Source organism: Mustelus asterias, chromosome 3, assembly GCF_964213995.1.
Source record: "Mustelus asterias chromosome 3, sMusAst1.hap1.1, whole genome shotgun sequence".
In the NCBI taxonomy this organism is placed as follows: Eukaryota; Metazoa; Chordata; class Chondrichthyes; order Carcharhiniformes; family Triakidae; genus Mustelus; species Mustelus asterias.
In genome coordinates, this window is record NC_135803.1 from 139146049 (window position 1) to 139173981 (window position 27933).

The 27933-nt window shown below is 44.1% G+C and overlaps 1 protein-coding gene across 2 annotated transcripts in view; it reads right to left on the reverse strand.

Annotated features, from left to right (window-relative positions):
- atp2b2 (ATPase plasma membrane Ca2+ transporting 2) overlaps window positions 1-26778 on the reverse strand; it is a 396677-nt gene extending 369899 nt beyond the window's left edge. For both annotated transcript variants that reach the window (XM_078209746.1, XM_078209745.1), the window contains exon 1: window positions 26150-26778. In XM_078209746.1, the coding sequence (XP_078065872.1) occupies window positions 26150-26354 (205 nt within the window). In that variant the 5' untranslated portion in view covers window positions 26355-26778. The remainder of the gene's footprint in view (window positions 1-26149) is intronic.
- Between the last annotated feature and the right edge of the window lie 1155 nt (window positions 26779-27933).

The window sequence follows — 27933 nt, forward strand, 5'->3', positions numbered from 1 at the left end:
CCAATCCTGAATTGTCCTAGACATGCAGGATTCCCTGAACTTATTGCTCCTTCATTTCCCCTATGGGGAACATGTTGGACCTCTACTCCCCATTTCCTTTTTGAATGCTCCTCCCTGCTGTGCTGTAGATTTTCCTGCAAGGAACTGTTCCCAGTCCACATTAATTTAATTTAATCTGCCTTCCCCCAATCCAAAGCCGTCTTTTGCAGGCCATCTTCCTCCTAGTCCATAAAAAAATCTTTTCCTGCAAATACTTTTCATTGCCAATAACAAAATCTACTCTCGCCTCATAGATGCTGCATAAATGAGTGATGATACTAAATCCATCATGTGTTTAAGCAGAGAAAGAGGGGTAGAAAGAGGGTTTAAGGTGAAAGATAGGAAGTTCAGGGGAGACGCGCAGAGGGCGGTGGGTGCCTGGAATGTGCTGCTACCAGTGGAGGTAGCGGAAGCAGGCATGTTAGCAACATTCAAGGTGTGTCTTGATAGACAAATGAACGGGAGGCGAACAGAGGAATAGAAACTGCATATCAGTGCAGGCTTGATGGGCTGAAGGGCCTGTTCCTGTGCTATGTTATTTTTTGTTGTTTGAGAGTGAGCCTCACCCATATATTTTTTTCTGATGTTCTGAATTATACATTGACATTCCTAATCCACTATTCATTTTCACATTCTGGCATAGGGAAGAGAGATGGAAGAACAAAAGAGCATCGTAAAAAATCCCTACCTGGAATTTTTCTCAACTGATGAGAAAGCTTATCTAAGACAGCCTTATCCAAGACAGCCTGAGCTTAATGGAGTGAGGTCCTTTTGTTCCTGAGATACAGCCAGGAAGTGTCAGCTATCTAAATTTGGACAGACCACTCGGGCATGCTGTAGATAATAACATATTGGCAACATTGTAATTTTCAAACACTCTTAAGATGCTAAAATCAGGCCAGGAGGGAGATTACTGAAATGAAAGGTTTGTTTTTGTGTGTAAACTGTGCATTGATGCAACAGTGTGCAATTTTTGAAATCTTCAGCAGCCACTCATTTTCCAGCAATCCCAGCATTACTATCTTGAACTACCTTTGGTATAACTTAATTCTGGTGGAGGCTACATCAAACCATGGCCCTTGGGCTCAACCAAATGGACGCAACCGCTAACATTGCCTTCCCGGCCAAAACAATTTAATTTAAAGCATTGTTGGGCACCTGCTTCTGAAGTCAAGATCTCTTTGTTAAGACATCTTTATAAAGGATTGTAGGGAAGTGCATGTTTTCCATATTCCACAAAAGCAATATTAGGGGCCCTTTTAATACAAAGAACAAACAAAAGTACAGCACAGGAACAGGCCCTTCGGCCCTCTAAGCCTGTGCCGTACATGATACCCTAACTAGGGCGGCACGGTAGCACAGTGGATAGCACTGCTGCTTCACAGCTCCAGGGACCTGGGTTCGATTCCCGGCTTGGGTCACTGTCTGTGTGGAGTTTGCACATTCTCCTCGTGTCTGCGTGGGTTTCCTCCGGGTGCTCCGGTTTCCTCCCACAGTCCAAAGATGTGCGGGTTAGGTTGATTGGCCATGCTAAAATTGCCCCTTCGTGTCCTGGGATGCGTAGATTAGAGGGATTAGTGGGTAAATATGTAGGGATATGGGGTAGGGCCTGGGTGGAATTGTGGTCGGTGCAGACTCGATGGGCCGAATGGCCTCTTTCTGTACTGTAGGGTTTCTATGATTTCTAACTAAACTAAAAAAAGCCTTCTGCCCTTACTCGATCCTTGTCCCTCTATCCCCTCCCTATTTATGTACCCATCCAGATGCCTCTTAAATGTTGTTAATGTGCCTGCTTCCACCATCTCCTCTGGCCGCGCGTTCCAGGCACCCACCACTCTCTGCACGAAAAACTCCCCCCGCACATTTCCCTTAACCTTTCCCTCTCTCACCATGAACCTGTGCCCCCAGCTCTATCTGAATAAATAGCTAGAAGTGGTCTCTGGTGAATTTTAAAAAAACAAAGGTACACTTGGAAATAGAAGAAATATTGCCATTTATCCCTGACCCATCAGGCAGGCACGCATACTGAATTGGGTATTAATCCAATATGGCATAGAACAGAATCTTAGAATGGTGGTAGCATAGAAGAAGGCCTTTCAGCCCATCAAGTCCCTGTCTGCCCTGTGCAAGAGTAATTCAGCCAGTAAAACTCCATGTCCTTTGCTCTTTGCAAAGTGATCTGCCTGAGAGCAGATCCACTCAGATCCATTGCTCATTTCTCCACACCTTGCACTTTCCTCTTCAGCCATGGTCACATTGAACAGTGAAGCAGGCTCAAGGGGCCAAATAGCCTCAAGGGGCTGAATGGCCTACTCCTGCTCCTATTTTCTGAGTTTGTGTCTTTCAGTTGCTCAAAGAAGCCTCCCATTTTCAAATTCAAGTTGTCTAACATCATCGTTCTCTTTACACCCTCTTGAATTACACATTTAAATATGTCTTAGAATGATGGCATGCTGCTATCCCTTAAAGGGAGATTACAACATTATCTCCCTCTTGTGGTAACGTGGCCCCTTGAAGGGGCAATCGTCCACCAATCACGCCTGGGGCTTATTGCCTGGAAGCAGATGAACCTCGGTCAATGGGGAGAAAGCATGCGGGTCCAGGGAGTGAGAGACCCTCAGTCTGAGTCCAGGAGTCAAGAAGTGAGGAACTGTGTTTTAGTTGCTATTCCTGCACCGAGTTAACTTTATTTTGTTACATAAATCACCTTTGTGATTTAATCAGCCTCGTCATTGATACCTCATGCCTGTTACATTGACGACGAGAATAAATTGGACTACAGTTGGGAGCTTCAGAGTTCAAGGGGGCTTACATTAACATTGCAATGTGTTATTCCAAAGTTACTGTGAAAATCCCCTAGTCGCCACACTCCGGCGCCTGTTTGGGTGCACTGAGGGAGAATTTAGCATGGCCAATGCACCTAACCAACACATCTTTCGGATTGTGGGAGGAAACCGGAGCACCCGGACGAAACCCACGCAGACACGGGGAGAATGTGCAAAAACTCTGCACAGACAGTGACCCAAACCAGGAATTGAACCCGGGTCCCCTGGCGCTGTGAGGCAGCAGTGCTAACCACTGTGCCACCATGACACGCAGCGCAGTAACAGTGAGTGAAAAAGAATGCCACCAGTGGGAAATTCCAATCCTTTTGACCAGGTTACTGAAGACTGGCACCAGCACACAGAGGCTTCAGTACTTATTCACTGCTAATTTCTGGGGAAGGCAAACAAAAAGTCATCATGCCTACGCTATGTGGTCCCCAGACTAATAACCTCATTCAAAATTTAACTTCTCCAAAGGAGCCGGATACCAAGTCGTTGATCAGTTAGTGGCCTTATAGACAAAGCATTACAACCCAAGACCCTCCATTATATTGCAGTGCTATAAATGCAATTCGGCCATCAGGGACCCAGGGGAAACAATTTCTGTATTTGTAACGAGACTTTGTCAAATGTGGGTGGCACGGTGGTTAGCACTGCTGCCTCACAGTGCCAAGGACCCAGGTTCGATTCCAGCCTCGGGTCACTGTCTGTGTGGAGTTTGCATGTTCTCCGCGTGTCTGCGTGGGTTTCCTCCGGGTGCTCCGGTTTCCACACTCACTCCAAAAATATGTGGGTTAGGTTGATTGGCCATGATAAATTGCCCCTTAGTGTCAGGGGGACAAAGAAGGTAAATATGTGGGGTTATGGGGATAGGTGGGATTGTTGTCGGTGCAGGCTCGATGGGCCTAATGGCCTCCTTCTGTATTGTAGATTCTATGATTCTATGAAATAGCTGAGCAGTGTGAATTTGGCTCTTCATTGAGTGACACGTTACACGATTGCTTGGTTTGTGGCGTTAACCTGACTATGCAAAGAAAACTATTAGCAGAAACAACTGCATCCCTGGACAGAGCAATAGAGTTAAGCTCAAGCCACCAAAAGTGCCTGAAAGGGTGCAGTGTGGGCAGGAAGTTGGGGTGAATCAACTCTGGAGGGAAACAGCTGTTAGATGAGAACAGGCATAGAGGAGGTTGAATAGAGATCCCAGGAGCCAGATCGTGGACAGAAATGAAGGAACAAAATGGGCCGTCATCCCAGGAATGTTGATGCACACTGCAGATTTGGGGGAGATCACCCCCAGGACAAGTACAATTGCAAAGATTTTGGGCCACTTCAAGCACGGTGCCGAACCAGGCAGAATGTGCCCAGTTTCAAAAAAGAAACCTGGCTCCAGTAAATAAACTAGAGGAAGATTCAGAGGAAGAATCTTGAGATATGGGAGTTAAACATGGTTAAGTTGAACAAGACTGTTTCCATTGAAATAGGCCTTATGGTGAACATGTAACTGTTGAACATGAAGGTTGATAAAGGTGCTTCTGCCACGGTGGTGGGTGAACAAACCTACAAGTACCTATGAGAATGAGTCCAACCCCTATGGTTAAGGAGTACGGCTGCCAAGTTAGCCACTTATATGGAGGAAACCTTAAAGATATTAAGTACCACATTACACCAGTGTCGTAACAGCACCAATCTGATCAATTACCCATGATTGCCATGCAAGGTCAGAGGGCCAAACCTCGTGGAGTGGGATTGGTTACAAGAGAGAAGGCTGGAGATATTTTTGAATTATGGATGGTGCCTTTCAAGAGATTCTGTGCAAGTTAAAAGACGTTTTTCAAAATGAACAAGCTTGGATACAAGGGGTCAAGACCAAAATCTGTGAACCCCGACTTCATGCCCAAATTCTTTAGAACTCGGCCCATTCCATATGCTCCACGCCACAAAGTCGAGGCTGAATTGAGACATCTGGAGGAATTAGGAGTGATAAGGCCAGTACAGTTCTCCGAATGGGTGGCCCCCAATGTTCCAATGGTTAAACCAAACTGCACCATCAGGATCTGTGGTGATTACAAACTCACCATAAATCAAGTGACCCAACTTGACAGTTAATACCTAAGATAGAAGATCTTTATACGTTGTATAGGATCTTTAGATGTTGAGGAGCTTCACATATACAAAACTCAATTTAAGCCATGCTTACCTACAACTTGAACTAAACGAAGACTCCAGAAAATATGCAACAATCAACACACACAAGGGACTTTTCCAGCGTACAATGTTGTCTTTTGTGCAATTTTCCAGTGAATGATGGAGAATTTGTTACAAGGAATCCCAAAAGTCATGGTGTATTTGGACATCCTGTAACGGAGACTTAACAGGAAGAGCATCTGGCCAACCTGAAGGAAATCCTTAAGTGATTTAGAGATGCTGGGCGGCATGGTGGCACAGTGGGTAGCACTGCTGCCTCATGGCGCCAGCTGACCTGGGTTCAATTCCCAGCTTGGTTACTGTCTGTGCGGAGTCTGCACGTTCTCCCTGTGCCTGCATGGTTTTCCTCTGGGTGCTCTGGTTTGCTCCCACAGTCCGAAAGACATGCTAGTTAGGTGCATTGGCCACGCTAAATTTTCCCTCAGTGTACCCGAACAGGCGCTGGAGTGTGATTTTCACAATAACTTCATTGCAGTGTTAATGTAAGCCTACTTGAGACCAATAAATAAAACTTTAACTTTATAAGACTGGAAAGGGCCAGTGAAGTCATATATTTGGGGTTTAAAGTTGACACTAAACGCCTACAACATTTAGAAGATAAAGTGAAAGCAATCAGAAAGGTTCCTGCACTGAGAAATGTCGGAGAATTAAAAACATTTTTGGGTATGGTCAATTTTTACGGCCAATTTATGCCAAACCTAGCAACAACATGAGCTCTTCTGCCCCATCTCCTAAAAAATAGCAGCACTGGCATTGGAAAGACCTGCAAAAACAGGCCTTTGAAAAAGTTAAGATGGCTTTAGAATTGTCCAATTTACTCATTGACCTAGATAAACAGATAATCTTAACTTGTGATGCTTCGCCCGATGGAACAGGCACTCTCCTATCACACAAAATGGAAGACGGCATCAACCAAACTATCACCAGGGTGTAGAGGTGAGCTCTGCTTGTGGCTGCCTATAGTTATGTTTTTTAACATTGGCTGTGGACTGATTTACAATGCTGACTTTCTGAGTCAACCCCCACTCCCTCGGAGTGTGGCCCCACCCTTGGTGTCACAGGAGGTTGTCCGAGCTTTGAATTTCCTGGATACCTCGCCCGTATCATTAAATCGTTTTAAGAATTGGACTCAAGGACAATGTCCTGTCCAAAGTTAAGCAGATGCTTTTATCCAGTTGGCATCATGATAAATTGGAGTAGCTCCGACCCTACCAACTGAGGAAAGATTAACTTGGTTGTGAAGATGGGGTTTTGCTTTGGGGGTCTCGGGTGGTGGTACCACCCCCACAACAGAGCCACAACTACAGGAAATACATAGTGCATCCTGGACAAACAGGAGCTACATTTGCTGGCAGAGTATAGACAAAGACATTGAAAATTTGGTTGTCAATTGGTGATTGACGTTTAACAATCACAAGTCTCACAACACCAGGTTAAAGTCTAACAGGTTTATTTGGAATCATGAGCCCCGCTCCTTCATCAGGTGAGTGAAGCAGCTCTCCGAAAGCTCCTGATTCCAAATAAACCTGCTGGACTTTAACCTGGTGTTGTGAGACTTCCTACTGTGCCCATCCCAGAGCCTCCACATCATGTTTAATGACCACAACAGACTCCATTGCCTGAGCTCAACGACATCCTTGAGAATGGCCAGGTCTTCCTTGGACAACATTGCGTATAGATTTTGTGTGCCTTTCTTAGGGGCAATGTTCAGCGGCTTTCAGTGGTTTTGTTTCTATTCATGGAACAGGGCGTCGCTGGCTGGCCAACATTTATTGCCCATCCCTAGTTGCCCGAGGGCAGTTGAGATTCAACCACATTGCTGTGGCTCTGGAGTCACATGTAGGCCAGACCAGTAAGAACAGCAGATTTCCTTCCCTAAAGGACATTAGTGAACCAGATGGGCTTTTACAGTCATCAGTAGATTTTTAATTAAAGATTTTTTTGATTGAATTCAAATTTCACCATCTGCCGTGGCGGGATTCGAACCCAGGGTCCCAGAACATTTGCTGAGTTTCTGGATTAATAGCTTAGCAATAATACCACTAGGCCATCGCCTCCCCATTAGAAGTCCGAGAAATGCATACAACAACTTCAGCAGCCACCATTGAAAGATTAAGGCAGAATTTGGCCTCAGATAACAGCACCACCTTTATAGGGGAAAGATTCCAACATTTTGTGCAGACCAATGGCATCCAGCACATTCATACAACCCCCATCATCCGGCCTCAAACGGCCTGGCGGAAAGAGGGATGCAAACTTTCAAATCCACATCAAAAGGCAGCTAGTTGCAACTCAAGTGGCCAATTTCCTCCTTCCTTACAACACCACCCCTCACGTTACCACCAGGGTAACGCCAGCTGAACTGCTGATGCAGCGATGTCTCCGAACTCAGCCGGACCTGGTTTCCCCCAATTTGACGGGGAGGATGGAGGCGAGGTAAGCTACGCAAAAGAAATATCGTGACTCAACCAAAGGCAACAGATCTTTCAAAACACATGATCTAGTTTTTGTTAGAAATTTTGGGGTTGGACCAACATAGTTACAGGTCTGGGCCTGTACCTTATTTGGTGAACCTGCAAGGGAGAGAGGTGTCGAAGCATATGGACCACATAATGAGAGAGACTGCAGCCATGACAGCAACACAAGAGGATCCAATGGTTACACTAATGTCCCGTCCATCATCTGAGCAAGAAATGAGGGAACCAATTGTTTCAGAAGAGGCCCCTGTTGCTACTTCAGAGGATATTGGAGAAGTTGTCTACACTAGTTGCTTTGCCCGTGTATGGTTTTACCTTGTGTTATTAAATAAATCACCTTTGTGCTTTAAGAGCCTCTTCCTTGATAACTCACACTATTACACCTCTAATCTTCCTTCAATTACCACCTTCAGCAAGTTCTCATGCCTTAGAACATGGCCAATCCAACCTTGCTGCCTGTTCTTGATTAAATTCACTAATAATCTTCCTTCCTCCACCATCATGAGAAATTCTTAATTCCCGCTGTATCCTGTTCAACTGACCTGCTCCTTCCTTCTCCAACACCACATTTCACAACTCCCCAGCCTTTGGGAGCCCACATTTCTCAAGGGCCACATTTCAGCCTCGTACAACAAGACACTCCGTAGCACAGAATGAATAATAATTTTCATAAGATCGCTACTCATTCCAATGATGAGAGAGTCTTTCAGTGGGATTTTCTGTTCGTTCCCACCAGTGGCACGGTGGCACAGTGGTTAGCACTGCTGCCTTACAGGGCCAGGGAACCAGGTTTGATTCCCGGCTTGGGTGACTGTCTGCAGAATCTGCACATTCTCCCCATGTCTGCGTGAGTTTCCTCTGGGTGCTCCGGTTTCCTCCCACAGTCCAAAAGACATATTGGTTAGGTGCATTAGCCATGCTAAATTCTCCCTCAGTGCACCCAAACAGACGCTGGAGTGTGGCGACTCGGGGATTTTCACAATAAAATGAATGTGAATGTGAGCCTACTTGTGACACGAATAAATAATTTTTTTTTAAAGTGGGATCTTCCAGTCCTACTGACAGTGACCACCCCCCCAACCCCCTCCCCCTCCCTACCCCCTCCCCCTCCCTACCCCCTCCCCCCCCAACCTAGCCGCGGGTTACACAGCAATGGAGAGTACGAACAACAGGAAACTCCGTTGACAGCGGTGAGGCTGGAAAATCCTGCCGCCAGCCAATGGTGGGCTGCCTCTGCTGCCAAAACATATGCTTGTGGGCTGGGAGTGGGGGGGGAGGGGGGCGGGTAGTGGAGAAATCCCTCCCTTTATTTTTGTAGAATGCCTTCTTTGGCATTGTTATTCTGGCACTGAATGTTTCTAACAAAATGCTTCCCAGATACTTAAATCGTGATGCCTGGTCTAGCTGTTGACCATTTATCTCGATCTCTACTTTCTCACTATTATGTCTTTCAATCTTCACACTTAGAAAATCACAATATGATTACCTGGAGTCAATATTAACAGTTTTATGAAAGGGAAATCGTGTTTGGCAAATCTATTAGAGTTATTTGAAGATATAGCTAGTAGGGTAGGTCAAGCAGGGCTGGCAGATTTAATATCCTTGGATTTCCAAAGGGCTTTTGATGAGGTGCCACATACAAGATCACTCTACACAAGATAAGGGATCATGGAATTGGGGGCAATAGGTTAGCACATGGATGGAGGATTGGTTAACAGGCAGGAAGCAAAGTAAGGATAAACAGGGCATTTTAAGCTTGGCAGATGACAACTAATGGATAGAAGGGCCTCAGATGTTTGCAATCAATATAAAAGTCCTAAGGCGAGATCTAACTGGCTGTTCATGCCACGCTCCCGCTGAAGTGAGGTCAGAGAATTTGGTGGTCAGTCAAATCTCCGTTCACTGCAGAGGGGATGGGAAAATCCTGCCGGTGTGGACAATGGAAAGATTCCGGCCTTAGATTAAGAGATCAAGAGTAATGTTAATAGTTTGCCAATGGTACAAAGCAAGGGGGAATGTAGGCTGTGAGGAGGACACAAAGAGGTTGCAAAGAGATATGGGCAGGTTAGGTGAGTGGGTAACAATGTAGTATAAAGTGGGGAGGGATGAGGTTATTCACTTTGGTAGCCAGAACAAAAAAGCAGAATTTATTTTTTAAAAGTGTGTAACTTATAAATGATGCTCAGAGGGATGTGGTTACAGTCGGAGAAGGAACATAGGCTGTTTTTAGGTGCAATTTCTCTCAGGTTTGTATGACCAGTGGAATGAGAGCTGGAGAAGGCTCAAAGGTGAACAAATTCCGAAAATACCCTTGTAAATGCTGTTTATTTTGTAACATTCTTTGCAGTATAGTTTTCATCATTTTCTACATTATTTGTTAATACTTGCTTTGCAAAAGTATTCAGGGCCACTTTGAGAATTTTTGACGTAGGTTTTGTCCAACTATTTTTGTTCAAACTCATTTAACCTAAAAGCGCTCTGAAATTGAATCATCAAACAGAATTAGATTGAGAAATTACAGTATGCTGAAACCAATTTTAAATCAGTGCGTTCGAAATGGGGAAGCAAAATTAAATAATTTTATAATTAATATTTCTGGTCCAATTATTTTTTGGAGGAGCGCATGTCAAGTCCAGGAAAACCATGTGAGCGTGCAGTTAGATCATCCTAATCTCCAACAGAAGAATGGCCCAATTCATTCATTTAATCAGATTTTTACAATACGAGATATCGCAAATATGCTTACCATTTTAGTTAATGAATAAAGGAGCAGGTTTGTTTAGGATTATTAGAGCAATTTGGAAAATGAATTTTGGAAAGGAAATTTTAATCTCAATATGTATATGTCATTTTTCTGCGCGTCACTTTACCCAATATAGTTTCAGGCAATATGCCATGGATGGTAAACTGTGATCATGTCAAGCACTGAAAATGTTAAATTCATTGGATATAAAGCAAATCATAATCTCTTGCAGTATTCTCATTAAAGGAATAAAATGGCACTGACCCACATAGGTTTTGCTAAATATAGTGGAAGTTAGAACTTGTCTAAATAATTCAGTTTGTGAGATACTCTCTTTGAAGGGCGATCTTGATTTATATCAGATGATGGGCTTTGTGAAAAATAGCATTGTTGTAAAGGAAAGTGAATTCCAAAACAATTATAAAATCAATGGCGGCTACTCACTTAACATTAATGTAGGACCATCAGACATCGGAATTGGACCAACTGTATCTTGTGTTTTCTGCCTGCGTGTTTTAATGCAGTATTCTCTCATTCAGTGGGAATGAGAAATATACGTGAGCATCATTATAGCTGGTTTTTCCAAAATGAAGGGTCATAGAGCAATACAGCATGGAAACAGGCCCTTCAGCCCAACTGGTCCATGCTAACCATGGTGCCCTCCCAGCTTGTCCCAGTTGCCTGCATTTGGCCCATATCCCTCTAATCCTTTCCCACCTATGTACTTATCCAAATGCTTTCTAAATGTTGCTATTGAACCTGCTTCAACCATTTCTCTGGCAGTTCATTCCATAAACAGACACCCTCTCCGTGAAGAAGTTGCCCCTCAGGTCCTTTTTAAATCTTTCCTGTCTCACCTTAAACCTAGAAGTAAATATACCATTTTTGATCATTTGGTTTTTTTCCCCCTCTCTCATGCTTTGAGTGGTTCTCCCAAATGGTTAAATCAATAATGAAGAAAGATGTTCAAATCTATATCCATTGGCCTTGAGGAAGTGAAGATGAGCTGTATCCAATAAGGGTGAGACAGATTATCAGTTCCTAATGGGGATGGGGCATTAAAGGTGGGTGAGAGGCTGTAATTTAGCAAATCAAAAGCTACAAAAATGTCATGATGAATTATAAGCCAAAGACTAGATCGTTGGGAATTTGGAAGTTCAGTTGTAAAGACTTAAGAGGGAGCTTTTTCCAGGTTTAGAGGGAATGCGATTGGGAGGGGAAAGGGAACATGGAGAGAGAGCTATGCAAGTAAATGCTCAGAAATTGCCTTTTCTGATAGTAACAAAGGGAACAGCAAGGCCAAATAAGATTGAGAAGGTGGCAGTGCATGTGGGTTGGGGAGTTTACGCAGAGAGAGAGAGTTAGAGGAGAAAGGATGGCACGAAACTAAAGGGACAGCACTAAGGGTTGGGATGGAAAGAATGTCTTATTGAGAAACTTGGAATGATAGTTGAATGGGAGCATGGAACAGGATTTTAAATGGGAGAGTTAGAAGATGAATCAAGCTGAGATGTTCAAAGGAGGAGAGGTTGACTAAGGAATAGGGACTCAGACGAAGGTGAATTTAGAAATGATGGGTATATCATGGTTTGAGCAGGTATTCATGGAAAGTATAATCATGCAGCAAAGCTATATTAAGGGAAAAAGGGTCACCCCTCATCCATGTCTTCATTAATCCCTTGATGCCAATGCGATCATTCACAATAATGTAATGAATAGCTTTATTCACAAGTGAACGGGGAGAGGTGGTGGTGTAGTGGTATTGTCACTAAACTAGAATCCAGAGTCCCAGGGCAATGCCCCGCGGACCAGGATTTAAATCCCACCACAGCAAATGGTGAAATTTGAATTCAGTAAAAATCTGGAATTGAAAGTCTATTCAAGCTGTGATATATCTGGAAAAGGTGCATGAGGTCCTCGATTGTGCTGGCTGCTTTTCTGAGGTAGCGGGAAGTGTAGCCAGAATCAATGGATGGGAGGTTGGTTTGCGTGATGGACTGGGCTACGTTCGTAGTTTCTTGCAGTCTTGGTCAGAGCAGGAGCCATACCAAGCTATGATATATCCCGGAAGGATGCTTTCTATGGTGCTTTTGTAAAAATAGGTGAGAGTCATAGGAGACATGCCGAATTTCCTTGGCCTCCTAAGGAAGTAGAGGCATTGGTGGGCTTTCATAACTACAGCATCAGAGGGAGATGTGGATTGAAGCAATATAGCTGACCTGAGTCCACAGGAGTCAGAGCTGAGATTGATGAAAGGGATGGTAAAGAGGTTGGCAAGGTTAGCCTCTGTCAGGCGTACAGACAGGAAGTGCAGGGAGACAATAAGATGGGGCACTTGGGCTGTTATTCATTAGGAGACAACAAGATGTGCTTTAATAGCACTTTCAGTAGATGCCAAGAAAGAGGCACAAAAGGGAGCTCTAGGGTAATTTAAAAAGGAGTCAAGCCTGGGATAATTGGATGAGAACAGGAACAATTATGAGTTATGAAGAATTGGGGGTTTGTGAAAATAACTGAGGATGGGGAAGTGTGTAATGAGAGAAGAGAGAAAAGAAGAAATAGATGTAATAGACTTGGGTCCAGAATGGTAGCCATCCATGTGAATGGACATGGGGAAACTGAGACGTAATTAGAACAAACCATGTTCCCCAAACGTACCATCCAAGTTTTAGACAATAGAGATAGTTTAACTCTACTTGCGAACCATCTGCAGTCATACCAGTGACTGGGGAGGCAGTGGCACAGTGGTATTGTCACTGGACTAGTAATCCAGAGTCCCAGGGCAAGATCTGGGCACCAGGTTCAAATGGCTGATGGTGAAATCTGAATTCAATAAAATCTTGAATTAGATGTCTAATGATGCCCATGCAACCATCGTCGATTGTCGTAAAAAAAACCCCATCTGCTTCACTAATGTCCTTACCTGATCAGGCCTACATGTGACTCCAGACCCACAGTAATATAGGTGCCTCTAAAATGCCCTCTGAAATAGAAGGCAGTTAGGGATGGGCAATAAATGCTGCCCCAGCCAGTAGTGCCCAGATCCCATAAACGAATAAAAGAAAACAGGCAAAATCCCGCAGAGATAAAAGGGGAATTTTGGATGCCATTGCTTTATTGGTGAGGTACACAAGGAGGAACACTCTACCATCCAGTTCATCTAACAAAAAGTTTAATTTTTACTACTTCCGAGGACATGTTCCTGTATCAGCAAAGGTAAACTCTTGATCATAAGGGATGTGGTGTTGGCTTGTATGACAGACCATAGACTGAGTCAAAGAGTGATAACTGCCAAGCTGGATTTGTAACAAGGGGCACAGGTAAGTAGATGCCGGGTTTACCAATATCACAGTTCTGAACAGAATGGTTACAGCACAGAAGGAGTCTAATCAGTACAAATTTGGAAGGACGTGAGAGAGTACAGAAATGTTTAATGAGAAAGGTTCCAGAGATGAAGGACTTCAATTAGGTGGATAGATTGGAGAAGTTAGGATTGTTCCCTTTAGAGAAGAGAAGTTAGAAAGGAGATTAGATAGTGGTGTTCTAAAATTCTGGTACGTTTAGGCAAAGTAGGTGGGAAGAAACTGTTCCGATTGATGGAAAGGTGAAGGACTAAGAGATTTAAGGCAAATGGCAACTGAACCAAAGATGACAGAAGGAAAAAAGCCTGGTTATGTAACAAGTGGTTAGGATCTAGAATGCACTGCCCGAGAGTGTGGTGGAGGAAGAATCTTATTGTGGCTTTCAAATTGGGCAGGGGGTCGGGAGTGGGGCAAGGTGGTGGCACAGTGGTACTGTCACTTGACTAATCATCCAGTGACCCAGGGCAATGCTCTGGGTCCCGAGTTCAAATCCCAACATGGCAAATGGTGGAATTTCAAAACTCAGTAAAATATCTGGAATTATTATCTAATGATGACCATGAAACCATTGTTGATTGTTGTTAATAACCCATTTGGTTCTCTGATGTCATTTCAGGAAGGAAATCTGCCACCTACAGGTGACTCCAAACCTACAGCAATGTGGTTAACTCTGAAATGCCCCCGGAAATGGCCTATCAAACCACTCAGTTGTATTCAATTGCCACAAATGGAGCAAAAAATATCGAAACTGGACAGACCGCCCAACATCGACCTAGGCGCCCAGAAATGACAATGGTAAACCGAGCCAATGACCCTGCAAAGTTCTCCTTACTAACATCTGGGGATTGTACCACAATTGGGAGAGCTGTTGGACAGATTTTCAAGCAATAACCAGATGTAGTCATAATTATGGATTCATACCGCACAGATAATGTCCTAGATGGCACCCTTACCATTCCTGGTTGTGCCCTGTGTCACCGGCAGGACAGACCCAGCAGAGGTGGCGGCACAGTGCTATACAGTCAGGAGGGAGTTGCCCCGGGAGTCCTCAACATGGACTCTGGACCCAATGAGATCTCATGGCACCAGGTTAAACCTGGGCAAGCAAGCCTCCTGCTGATTACCATGTACTGTCCCACTCCAGCTGATGAATCAGTACTTCTCCACTTGGAGGAAACGCTGAGGGTGGCAAGGGTGCAGAATGTACTCCGGGTGAGAGATTTCAACTTCTTCACCAAGAGTGGCTCAGTAATACCACCACAGATGGAGCTGGCTGGGTGCTAAAGAACATAGCTGGTGGACTGGGACTGCGGCAGATGGTGAGAGAGTAGACAAGAGGGAAAACCATACTTGATCACACCCTTACCAATCTGCATGTTGCAGATGCAATTGTCCATGACAGTATAAGTAGGAGTGACCACCACACAGTCTTTGTGGAGACAAAGTCCCATCTTCACACTGAGGATACCCTCCATTGTGTTGTGTGGCACTATCACACTGGGACTCTTTTCTCTGGAGTGCAGGAGACTTAGGGGTGATCTTATAGAAGTCTATAAAATAATGAGGGGCATAGATCAGTTAGATAGTGAACATCTTTTCCCAAAGGTAGGAGAGTCTAAAACTAGAGGGCATAGGTTTAAGGTGAGGACAGAGATACAAAAGGATCAAGAGGGACAATTATTTCACCCAGAGGGTAGTGAGTGTCTGGAACAAGCTGCCAGAGGTAGTAGTAGAGGCGGGTACAATTTTATCTTTTGAAAAGCATTTAGACAGTTACATGGGTAAGATGGGTATAGAGGGATATGGGCCAAAAGTGAGCAATTGAGACTAGCTTAGTGGTTGAAAAAAAAACGGTGGTATGGACAAGTTGAGCCGAAGGATTTGTTTCCATGCTGTAAACCTCTATGACTCTATGACAATTATGCTGAATGGGGTAGACTTCGAACAGATCTAGCAACTCAAGGCTGGGCATCCATGAGGTGTTGTGAGCCATCAGCAGCAGCAGAATTGTCCTCAACTACAATCTGTAACCTCATGGCCCAGCATATCCCCCATTCTACCATTACCACCAAGCCAGGAGATCAACCCCAGTTCAATGGAGAATGCAGGAAGGCATGCCAGGAGCAACACCAGGCATTCTTAAAATGAGTTGTCAACCTGCTGAATCTACAGTGCAGGACTACTTGCGTGCCAAATAACATAAGCAATGAGTGGTAGACTGGACTAAGTGATCGCACAACCAACAGATGAATGATGGGAGACAATTAACACACTGGGGGAGGAGGCTCCACAAATACCCCCATCCTCAATGATGGAGGAGACTAGCACATTTGTGCAAAAGATAAGGCGGAAGCATTTACAACAATCTTCAGCCAGAAATGCCGAGTGGATGAGCCATCTCGGCTTCCTCCGGAGGTCCCCAGCAACCCAGAAGGCTGTCTTCAGCCAATTCAATTCACTCCACATGATATCATGAAACGGCTGAAGGCATTGGATACTGCAAAGATTATGGGCCCTGACAATATTCCAGCAAAAGTACTAAAGACTTGTGCTCCAGAACTTGCTGCCAAACTATTCCAATACAGTTACTACACTGGCATCTAACCAGCAATGTGGAAAATTGCCCAGGTGTAATGATCACACTCAGATTTTGTCAAAAACACAAAAGGTATTTATTATTAAGGGAAAACTGTACAGAGGCTGGCAGTGCCCCCAGCTGCCCTAGAGCAGCCCACCACTGCCCCAGTCCCTACATGTCTACTTTATGTCTACTAGATGGCTTCTGCATGACTTCTGCCCAAGGGAGGAAATCATAGAAATCATAGAAACCCTACAGTGCAGAAGGAGGCCATTCAGCCCATCGAGTCTGCACCGACCACAATCTCACCCAGGCCCTACCCCCATATCCCTACATATTTACCCGCTAATCCCTCTAACCTACGCATCTCAGGACTCTCAGGGGCAATTTTTAGCATAGCCAATCAACCTAACCCGCACATCTTTGGACTGTGGGAGGAAACCGGAGCACCCGGAGGAAGCCCACGCAGACACGAGGAGAATGTGCAAACTCCACACAGACAGTGACCCAAGCCAGGAATCGAACCCAGGTCCTTGGAGCTGTGAAGCAGCAGTGCTAACCACTGTGCTCCCATGCCGATAGACTCAACCCCTTGGGATGATTACCTACTCTCGGTCCCAGTTGGGCCCTCAAACTAAGTTACCTTTTTCCATTGTGTTGTCCTCAAAAGATTAATCACCACATCAGGTATGTTCTGGACATAAGAAATAGGACAAATGCAACCTGGCCAATTACCACTCCATCAGTCTACTCTCGACCATCAGTGAAATGATGGAAGGGGTCATGAACAGCACTATTAAGCGGCACCAATTCAGCAATCACCAGCCAACAGATACGCAGTTTTGGTTCCGCCAGGGTCACTCAGCTCCTAAACCTCATCATAGGCTTGGTCAAACATGGACATGAACTGAATGCCAGAGGTGAGGTGGGAGTGACTGCCCTTGACATCAAAGCAGCACTTGACGGAGTATGACATTAAGGAGCCCTAGCAAACTGAAGTCAATGGGAAACAGTGGGGGAAACCCTCCATTGGCTGGAGTCATATCTGGCACAAAGGATGACGGTTGTGGTTGCTGGCAATCAGTCACCTCAGCTCCAGGACATCACTGCAGGAGTTCCTCAGGTTAGTGTCCTAGGCCCAACCATCTTCAGCTGATTCATCAATGACCTTCCTTTCATCGTAAGGTCAGAAGTGGGGATGTCCACTGATGACTGCACAATGTTCAGTATCATTCGAGGCTCCTCAGATACTGAAGCAATCCATGTCCAAATACAGCAAGACATGGACACTATCCAGACTTGGGGTGACAAGTAGCAGGTCACATTCATGCTACACAAGTGCCAAGCAATGACCATATCCAACAAGAGAGGATCTAACCACCACCCCTTGACATTCAATGGCATTACCATCGCTGAATCCTCCACTGTCAACATCCTGGGATTACCATTGACAAGAAATTGAACTGGACTAGCCATGTAAATATTGTGGCAACCAAAGCAGGTCAAAGCCTAGGAATCCTGCGGCAAGTAACTCATCTCCCGACTCTCAAAGCCTGTCCACCATCTACAAGGCACAAGTCAGGGGTGTAATGGAATATTCTCTATTTGCCTGGATGAGTGCAGCTCCAACAACACTCAAAGCTCAACACCATCCAGAACAAAACAGTTGCTTGATTGCTACGCCTTCCACAAACATTCTTTTCTTCCACCACTGACAGACAGTGGTAGCAGTGTGTACCATCTACAAGATGTACTGCAGGAACTTGCCAAGATTCCTTAGGCAACTCCTTCCAAACCCACAACCGCTACCATCTAGGAGAACAAGAGCAGCAGAACACCACTACCTGGAGGTTCACTTCCAAGCCACTCATCCTTCTGACTGCAGTGACTTGATTTCATTTATTATTGTCACATATTAATATACAGTGAAAAGTATTGTTTCTTGCATGCTGTACAGATAAAGCATACCGTTCATAGAGAAGGAAAGGAGAAAGTGCAGAATGTAGTGTTACAGTCATAGCTAGGGTATAGAGAAAGATCAACTTAATGCAAGGTAGGTCCATTCAAAAGTCTGATGGCAGCAGGGAAGAAGCTGTTCTTAAGTCGGTTGGTACATGATCTCAGACTTTGTATCTTTTTCCTGACAGAAGAAGGTGGAAGAGAGAATGTCCGGGGTGCATGGGGTCCTTAATTATGCTGACTGCTTTTCTGAGGCAGAGGGAAGTGTCATTGGGTGGGAGGCTGGTTTGAGTGATGGATTGGGCTTCATTCATGACCCTTTGTAGTTTCTTGCATTCTTGGATAGAGCAGGAGCCACACCAAGCTGTGATACAACCAGAAAGAATGCTTTCTATGGTGCATCTGTAAAAATTGGTGATAGTCGTAGCTGACATGCCAAATTTCCTTAGTCTTCTGAGAAAGTAGAGTCATTGTTAGGCTTTCTTAACAATAATGTCAGCATGGAGGGATTAGAACAGGTGGTTGGTGATCTGGACACCTAAAAACTTGGAAGTTCTTCACTATTTTTAGTTTGTCCCCATTGATATAGACAGGGGCATTTCCTCCATTACGCTTCCTGAAGTCGATGGCTATCTCTTTTGTTTTGTTGATATTGAGGAAGAGATTATTATGATCGCACCAGTTCACCAGATTCTCTATCTCTTTCCTGTACTCTGGTTCAAGAAGACAGCTCAACACCACCTTCTCAAGGGCAATTAGGGATGAGCAATAAGTGCTGGCCTCGCCAGTGACACCCACACTCCTAAAAATATATTTTAAAAAGTATTTACCTGAAGAGAAAAAAAATGCCTCTCCATGACAAGAGCGAGGGAATGGGACTGGCTGAGCAGCTCTTGCAGAGAGATAGTATGCACATGAGTGGCCGAGTGTCCTCCTTCTAATGCTACAACCATTAATCACCAATTAACAAAGTGACATTGAGTTGCTGGAAGAAATGATTTGGACTATAATTTCTATGAGAGAAATAAGGTCCATCAAGTCTACAGTTTAATCTAATTTCCTCTAAGCTTATTCCCAATCCTAATACACCTAATTCAAATAAATTTCCCATTGGAGCCAGGAGGGCTAACACTGATTAAAACCAGGAGGTATTTAAACGTGCCATTTTTTAATTTTTAAGAGGTAGAACTTTGCACTTATCAAATGAAAGATATGTGATGTTCACTAATGTTATACAGCAGTTATCCCCTTGAGTGAGCTACGAGTTATTTATTGCGTTGCAAGACCAGCTTTAACATATTGTACATTTAACATTCAATTAATTTAAACTAATATTCTAGTAGCCTTAGACTCTTGAGGAAGTCAGCTGAATCAGCCTTTAATAGGGTACAATTTTAAATTGCGCAAGAAGTGTATGAAATAGTAGATGAGGAAATGATAAAAATTGATGTGGAATCATAGAATCCCAGAGTGCAGAAGGAGGCCATTCGGCCCATCAAGTTTACACCGACCCTCCGACAGAGTATTTTACCCAGGCCTCATCTCCATAACCCACGTATTTACCCACTAATCCCCCTAACCTACACATCTTGGGGCACTAAAGGGCAATTTAGCATGGCCAATCCACCTAACCTGCACATCTTTCAATTGTGGAAAGAAAGCGGAGCACCTGGAGGAAACCCATGCAGACACAGGGAGAATGTGCAAACTCCACACAGACAATCACCCAAGGCTGGGATTGAATCCGGGTACCTGGCGCTGTGAGGCAGCAGTGCTAACCACCGTGCTGTCACCATTTTCACTAATCCATCTCAGTTATTATTGCTTCAATTTCCTTGGCTGAGAGAGAGCATTCTTCATGAGTACAGAGAGAAAGCATATTTTGTTAGGTCAGATGAGTGGGTAGAGAATCTGTTGTTTTTTTCTGGTAGAATACACTGTTTAATGTACTTTATAAAATTTGCACTTCACAGTTACAATTCCCAGGCGTTCAGTTACTTCCTGACTATCAAAGACTTAACACCACCCATGGAAAGAGGGAGTTACAGCCTCCCATTGCCCCACTGATCATTAAAGAGAGCTTGGAATTTCATAGGAGAGTTTCTAGTTGAGTTTAATTCCCTGCTCCATCTGCAGCAGTCATCCCCGAACACTCCAGTACCACAACAACATTGATCGCTACTGGGCAAAGCCTGCACACTGATTGAATGCAGACTGGAGACAAATGTGTCAGGAGCAGCCCCAAGCATACCTTCGAGTGAGGTACCAATCGAGTGAAGCTACAACACAGAACTACCAGTGTGCTAATTATATTAAACAGGAAGCTATAGTCTGAGCTGAGATGTCCCACAGCCAATAGACAAAAGTGCTCGACCACATCCAGTTAATAATGGTAGTTGACTAACGGGCAGTTCAGGGGAAGAGGGAGGTCTATGAATAATCCAATCCTCAACTATGGAGGAGCCAAGTGAGCGCAAAGGGCAAGGCTGAAATGCTAGGAGCATTTTTACCCAAAAGCAGCAAGGCGACAACCCCCTTCGGCTTATTCCTGAGGTGCTTGCTATCATAGAGGTCACTACTCATGTGATATTATCAATTCACGTGATATTAAGAAGTCACCCAGTCAAATGAACGCAAAAAAAAGTCATTAATCCACCGGGAAAGCCAAATTGGGAACATGAAAATCAAATAGCCAATATTGTTCTGGTCAGCTTTCTGTCTGGTCAGTTCAGCTGAAATTACCTGAAGGCGATGGGACACAAGGACAGATTCTTGTGGCTGTCAGAGCCCAAAAGATATTCCTCAGGACAATATTCTCAATCCAGTCATCGTCAGTGGCTTAATCAGTGACCTGCCCTCCATAAAATCAACAATAATCCTATTTCTTGACAATTCTAGGATATTTAGCTCTATTTGCAATTCTCAGGCCTACCATTGGGCTCAATGTGGGTGGCACAGTGGCACAGTGGTTAGCACTGCTACCTCACAGCGCCAAGGATGCGAATTCAATTCCAACTTTGGGTGTCTGTCTGTGTGGAGTTTGCACACTCTCCCAGTGTCTGCATGGGTTTCCTCCGGGTGCTCCGGTTTCCTCCCACAGTCCAAAGATGTGCAGGTTAGGTTGATTGGCCATGCTAAATTGCCCCTTCGTGCCCCTTGATATCTAGGATAGGGAGATTAGCAGGGTACATATGTAGGGGTACAGTGTAAGCTTGGGTAAGCATTGGAGCAGACTTGATGGGCCGAATGGCCTCCTTCTGCACTGTAGGGATTCTCACCTCCTCCATCACCAATAGACTTTGGCTGGAATTTTCCAGCACTGTCTTGCTGGAGCCTGCTGTGAGGGAATGTGTCAGGCCAACCAAAGATCCATTGCCTTTCAGCAAGGGACTGAACATTCCCAGTGGCAGGTGAGCCAGAAAACCTCATCCTATGGCTGTAACATATACCATCTGCATTGTCCAGGTCACTATAGGGAGGTTTTTATTAAATGTGGATGTTGAAGATATGTGCTAAAATCAGGTGAGCCCATTAATGGAATGTCATGGCTCCACAGTTTATTATAAATAGTGATTAAGCAGCTTTATGTTATTGACAGCAAGCAAATGTGCAAATTAGTGGCTGTAATCAAATCCCATCTTGATTCAACTAACCACAGAACTCTCCTCCATTTCCAATGGTAGAGGGATTGCCTGACAGTGGTCAGGGCTTATTACACCATGAAAAATTTACTTACACTGAAATAGATAAACTCTAACTTTGTCTGTTAGGTTAAGTGAGTACTTACCGCATATATTCAGCAACTTCACACCATTTTATATATTTCAGAGGGGAGTCTATTGGCTTGATACTGGTATTGTACAGTTTCTGGAACAGAGGCAATCTCTGACAGCAACTCCCTAATTTCCACATTTAACTGGGCATGTGAACTCAGCAGAATTTGATGTCCAATTGACACTTTAGCAATGATAGAATGCTGAGGGTGTCAACATTATCTTTGACCACAATAATATTCAGACGGAGCAGCACAAAATCCATTAGATTAGCTCCAATTTTAATTGAGTGCACATCTAAAATGTTTCCCTTAAACAATTGCTCAAAATATGAAAAATTCACTGGTGTTGGTTGCCCAATGTTTTGTAAATTGAATACAATTCCCAAGCCAGTGACAATTAAAGTACTTCTTAAGAATAAATGGATCTGCTGCAGTTCGGGACAGTGGGTAAGTGCACTGATATTATGATACATGGACCATTAAAAACCAGTCCAGGCAAGAATAGAGGAAGTACAATTTATGTAAATGCCCATGGCTATTGGTGCAAGGGGGAAAGAAGAGAAGGAGGAAAATTAATCGGCAAGGTATCTTGTTCTTGATGGTTATCCAATGATCCCTGTTGTAAAGCATAGGGTAGACTGATGTTTGAATCAAGTAAGAAGTCTCACAACACCAGGTTAAAGTCCAACAGGTTTATTTGGTAGCAAATGCCACTAGCTTTCGGAGGGCTGCTCCTTCGTCAGGTGAGTCGCCTGACGAAGGAGCAGCGCTCCAAAAGCTGGTGGCGTTTGCCACCAAATAAACCTGTTGGACTTTAACCTGGTGTTGCAAGACTTCTTACTGTGTTTACCCCAGTCTAACGCCGGCATCTCCACAGTTTGAATCAAGCTCGGGAATACTGCTCCACATTTGCATAGCTAGTCAATGTTAACAGTTTATATTCACTCATAAGTGAATGGGCAACATGGTGGCACAGTGGTTAGCACTGCTGCCTCACAGTGCCAGGGACCCGGGTTCAATTCCAGCCTCAGGTGACTGTCTGTGAGAAGTTTGCACGTTTTATGTGGGTTTCCTCCCGTTGCTCCGGTTTCCTCCCACAGTCCAAAGATGCGTAGGTTAAATGTATTAGCCTTGGTAAATGCGTAGGGTTATGGGGGTACAATGGGGTAGAGGCACATGTGATAAAGCACATTCAGTCAAATGAGGGCTTGCACACTCTCAGTGCACAAAGAGAATGATGACCGCCAGAGCAAAGAGAAAGAAAACTTGGAGGAAACAGCTCTCTTTTGTTTTATTCATTCATGGGACATGGGCGTCGCTGGCTGGCCAGCATTTATTGCCCATCCCTAGTTGCCCTTGGAGGGCAGTTGAGAGTCAACCACATTGCTGTAGCTCTGGAATCAGGTAGGGATGGCAGATTTCCTTCCCTGAAGAACATTAGTGAACCAGATGGGTTTTTACACCAATCAACAATGGCTTCACGGCCATCAGCCGACTCTAAATTCCAGACTTTTAAAAAATTGAATTCAAATACCACCATCTGCTGTGTCAGGATTCAAACTTGGGTCCCCAGGATATTAGCTGAATTTCTGAATTGAGAGTTGAGCGATAATACCACTAGGCCATCGTCTCCCTATTGTCCATTTGCACTCATCAATTGTAGGATTCCCTTCAGCTACCCTTTATAGAGAAAACCTCATTGTGCATTATCTGCTTGGCTAATAAATCTATTAAATGTCATAGAAACTTGCTTGTAATAAGCACTCTTCACATAAAAGAAAATTTCACTTTATAGAGCCATCACTATATTATACACAAAGTACAAGAGGAAAGGATGAGGAGATGTGACCAAAAGTTTGGTCAAAGAGATGAACGTGAAAGAGGGTTTCAAAGTAAGGAGTGGCAGATATTCAGGATTCTGAAGGACAGGATAGGCACTGAGAGAATGTTTCCCCTGACCAGGGAGCCGAGAACATGGAGGCACAGCCTCAGGATAAAGGATTGATCATTTAGGACTGGGACAAGGAGAAACTTCTTCATTCAAAAGGTTATGAATCATTTCATTCTCTAACCCAGGGGGACATGGATGCTGAATTATTGAATATATTTAAGGTTGAGAGAGAGATCTTTGATCGCTCAGGGAATCAAGGGATATGGGGAGCAGATGGGAAAGTGGAATTGAAGCCAAATATCAGCCATGATATAACTGAACAGTGAAACACGCTAGAAGGGCCTAATGGTCTACTCCTCCACCTATTTCTTACATTCTCAGGTAGAGGAGCAGAGAGGTGAAAAGAAGGAGTTCTGGAGGGTTTGGCTGAGGCAGCGAAAAGCATCGGCACCAATAATGGGGCAATGGGTTGAGTATCATAGAATCATACAATGCAAAAGGAGGCCATTCGGCCCATCAAGTCTGCACCAACCACAACCCCACCAAGGCCCTATCCCCATAACCCCATACATTTACCCTAGCTAGTGCCCCTGACACTAAGGGGCAATTGAACATGGTCAATCCTCCTTACCCGCACATCTTTGGACTGTGGGAGGAAACCAGAGCATCTGGAGGAAACCCACACATACACAGGGAGAATGTGCAAACTCCACATAGATAGCGATCCAAGGTGGGAATTGAACCTGGGTCCCTGGCGCTGTGAGGCAGCAGTGCTAACCACTGTGCCACCGAGCCACCCCCATGGTGCATGAGCACGTTTGAGGTCAAAGTAGAAGGTGTTGAAAGAGGTTGCAGAAAAGGCAAGACCTTAGAAATAGTTAAACGCATTAATCAAAATTTCCAACTTGAGACTTTGTAGGAGTGGGTCAGCAAGAATAGGTGTTATGCCCGAGCATGACTTGTGGCATAGATAGCTGTATTTTAGATGAGCTGAATTTTACAGAGGATAGACACCAATGAGTGGAGCACCAGTGCAATCAAATCTGGAAATGATGCCTGATTCCTCTTTCAAGTGTAACGACATCCAATGTAAATAAGTAATCAGCACTTTCTCAAAACTCTGCTTTTGTTAGATCCAATAACAGTTTTAATTCTGTGCCAGAAGAATGTTACTATCTCATTTGCTATTGGTCATCAAAAGTCTCCTGCTAAGACGCTCCAAAAAAATTAAAGCAAATTTCACACAATAGATTTTTATTTGAATGTCAATGAACCTATCATTATGCATTAAAGGAATATCAGCTATCAGTTAATTTCTTGAAGTCCTTCAAAAGTTGTAGTTATGAACCAGTGCCTAAGTGTTACTGTGACAGTGGGGCGACACGGTGGCACAGTGGTTAGCACTGCTGCCTCACAGGGCAAGGATCCCGGTTTGGGTCACTGTCTGTGCAGAGTCTTCATGTTCTCCCCGTGTCCTCCGGGTGCTTCGGTTTCCTGCCAAAAGACATGAATTTTGGATGCATTGGCCATGCCAAATTCTCCCTCCAGTTCATTCAAACGGATGCCAGAGTGTGGCGACAAGGGGATTTTCACAGTAACTTCAATGCAGCGTTAACGTAAGCCTACTTGTGACACTGATAAATAAACTTTAAAACTTTAATGCGTTATTCATAGGATGTATAATTAAGTCTCCTTTATGTAAGTCAGAATGCTCATAATTTAGAATTACTAATATGGGCATTTACAAAATACAACCTTCTTTTGAACTGTGCATAACTCCAGCTCAAAATCTAGCCTATCCTGCATATATATATATATATATAAGATCTGCCACATTTATATAAATACATCACTGCAGCAATAATGATCTGTGACTCGGCACACTGTAGAAGAGCAGTTAGAGACAAAATTAAAAATTCATGTTCCTAATGAAAGTGGCTGATTCTGCTGAATGAAAAAGAACTGCTAATTGTATTTTGATGTATGCACGCTGTGCATATCATTCATATAATTTACATTATTACTGAGCAATGCAGGAATCGCGACTAAATATATCTCTGGCCAAAACAAGCCCCCCCAACACATACACATTTTGGTGTATTATACTGACCGAGCCCCATCAAAAAATGAGCTGCCACAATGAGCTATTGTTCTGAAGGTTAAGGTGACATTGTGCGGATTTAAGTCACTCTAAAGGAATGTATTATCAGCTGAAATGATGGTGCTTTTTCTAAATGAAAGAATGCCTCTTTTGGTGCCAACATGCGCCTTTCGCCATAAAATAGCCCTTACCTTCTGTTGGCGAAGTTTTCAAACGTCTACAGAATCCATTCATGTCACCGTAGGTATCTTGTATCTTTTGCACTGCCTCGGGTCCACGTAGCTCCATAAGAGAGCGAAGTTCATCGAGAGAACACCCAAATTCACCCGCATGGTTAGACTCGCCTCTTTGGTTCTTTGGATAGAAATCCACTGCACTGTTCGTCATGTCTCCCATGGTTTCCACAGTATTGCTTACAGCTTTACAAAGATGTTGGTGGCAGGTTATATATAATATCAGTGCAGACTGAAATCGGGGTTTCTGTTTCAATCGGGATGATCGCAATATCCGCTTCTTTTGATCTTATTTTTGCACTGCAGATTGCTAATGTTGACTTGCTTGCACCTCAGTCTCATCAAGGATGGGGAACCAAGCACCGGCTAATAGTCAAATGGATTGCAGCAGGCAAGGCTGAAGGCCAGTGCCACTCCATATAGAGTTTCCCATTGTGGTCCTCTCAGGTTGTCGGATTCTACATGGTCAGTTGGTTGAAGAAAACCTTGAAGGAAGAGGAAAAGCAGAAGACAAAGCATTAGCAAACATTCTTCACCATTGGTATCAAGGGCTCAATGGCCCCTGCCTCTTGCAAAAATATATTTTTAAAAAACAGACAACAGCTCAATCCTGCAAAGGGCGAAAAGGGCTCCAGTAAAAATACAGTTCGTTCCTTGAGCAGCCTTGACTGGTTATGACACTGATGACTGTCACAGGCACAGCGCTTTCCTGCAGCGGCATTCTTTACTTTGATCAGCGCCGAGTGCAACAGCCAAATTAGATGGTTCATGAATATTAAACAGTCAGCCTTTATGCCAGGGATCTCAGATGTGTCTCCAGTACGTGCTGTTTGTTCGAGTGGTATTGTAAACCTAGATCGGAGGGGAAAGTGTAAAAGACGTTCTTTCTCGGGCAAAAACACTGTGAATATCATTTGCCCATGCCTCAATCTGATGCAGAGATCACGTTTCCATTTGATTTTTCACCAAATATCCGCCCATCTCGGGTGCATGCAGTTTTCAAAGCCTGACAACATTCTCACCTCAGTCCCCCGCTGCCGTTTGGCATTGAACCCTCTGCTCGTGCCACTCACTATGGCACAGTGCAAGGTGGCAGGGGTTGCTTCTTTTAATTATGCATGCTGCCCTGATGCCTCAAACTGTCAAAGGCTATTCTGGGAAAGAAGTTTTCCTTGAGGATAGGAATGTGAACCCGAGAGTCAGGCAGCAAGAACTCTGCACCAATGAATTAATGATTCTTGTGGCTCTCTGAAGCACCAACCAGTCATGCCAGATGAATGCTCTTCGACACTCATGAAGGGACAATTTTCCTTTAAGAATTTATTTTCCTATTGAAATTCGCACATGCACACACAATTGCAATTGACATCAATTATTTGGGGAATATAACTAATGAGGATATTATTTCACCAGGCGTATTTTCTCCATCTCTAATTGATTCCAAATGCATTAGTATCAGTGCTGATAAGTTTTACTTAATGGAGCAATTCAATAAGCTTGTTAATTTAATTTCCATCAGGGTGACTCAATAAACACCCTCTAATTGAAATATAACATCGTGCTTACAGAAAGAGTCGTCAAGAGAAGGGTTGAATGCAGCACTGACTTCAACTCTTGCTTTAAGTAGTCTTGCAGGTATACAACTATTGGTGAAGTTCCTAACACTTCACTGTAACACCATGTGGGTGGCACGGTGGCACAGTGGTTAGCACTGCTGCCTCACAGTGCCAGGGACCCGGGTT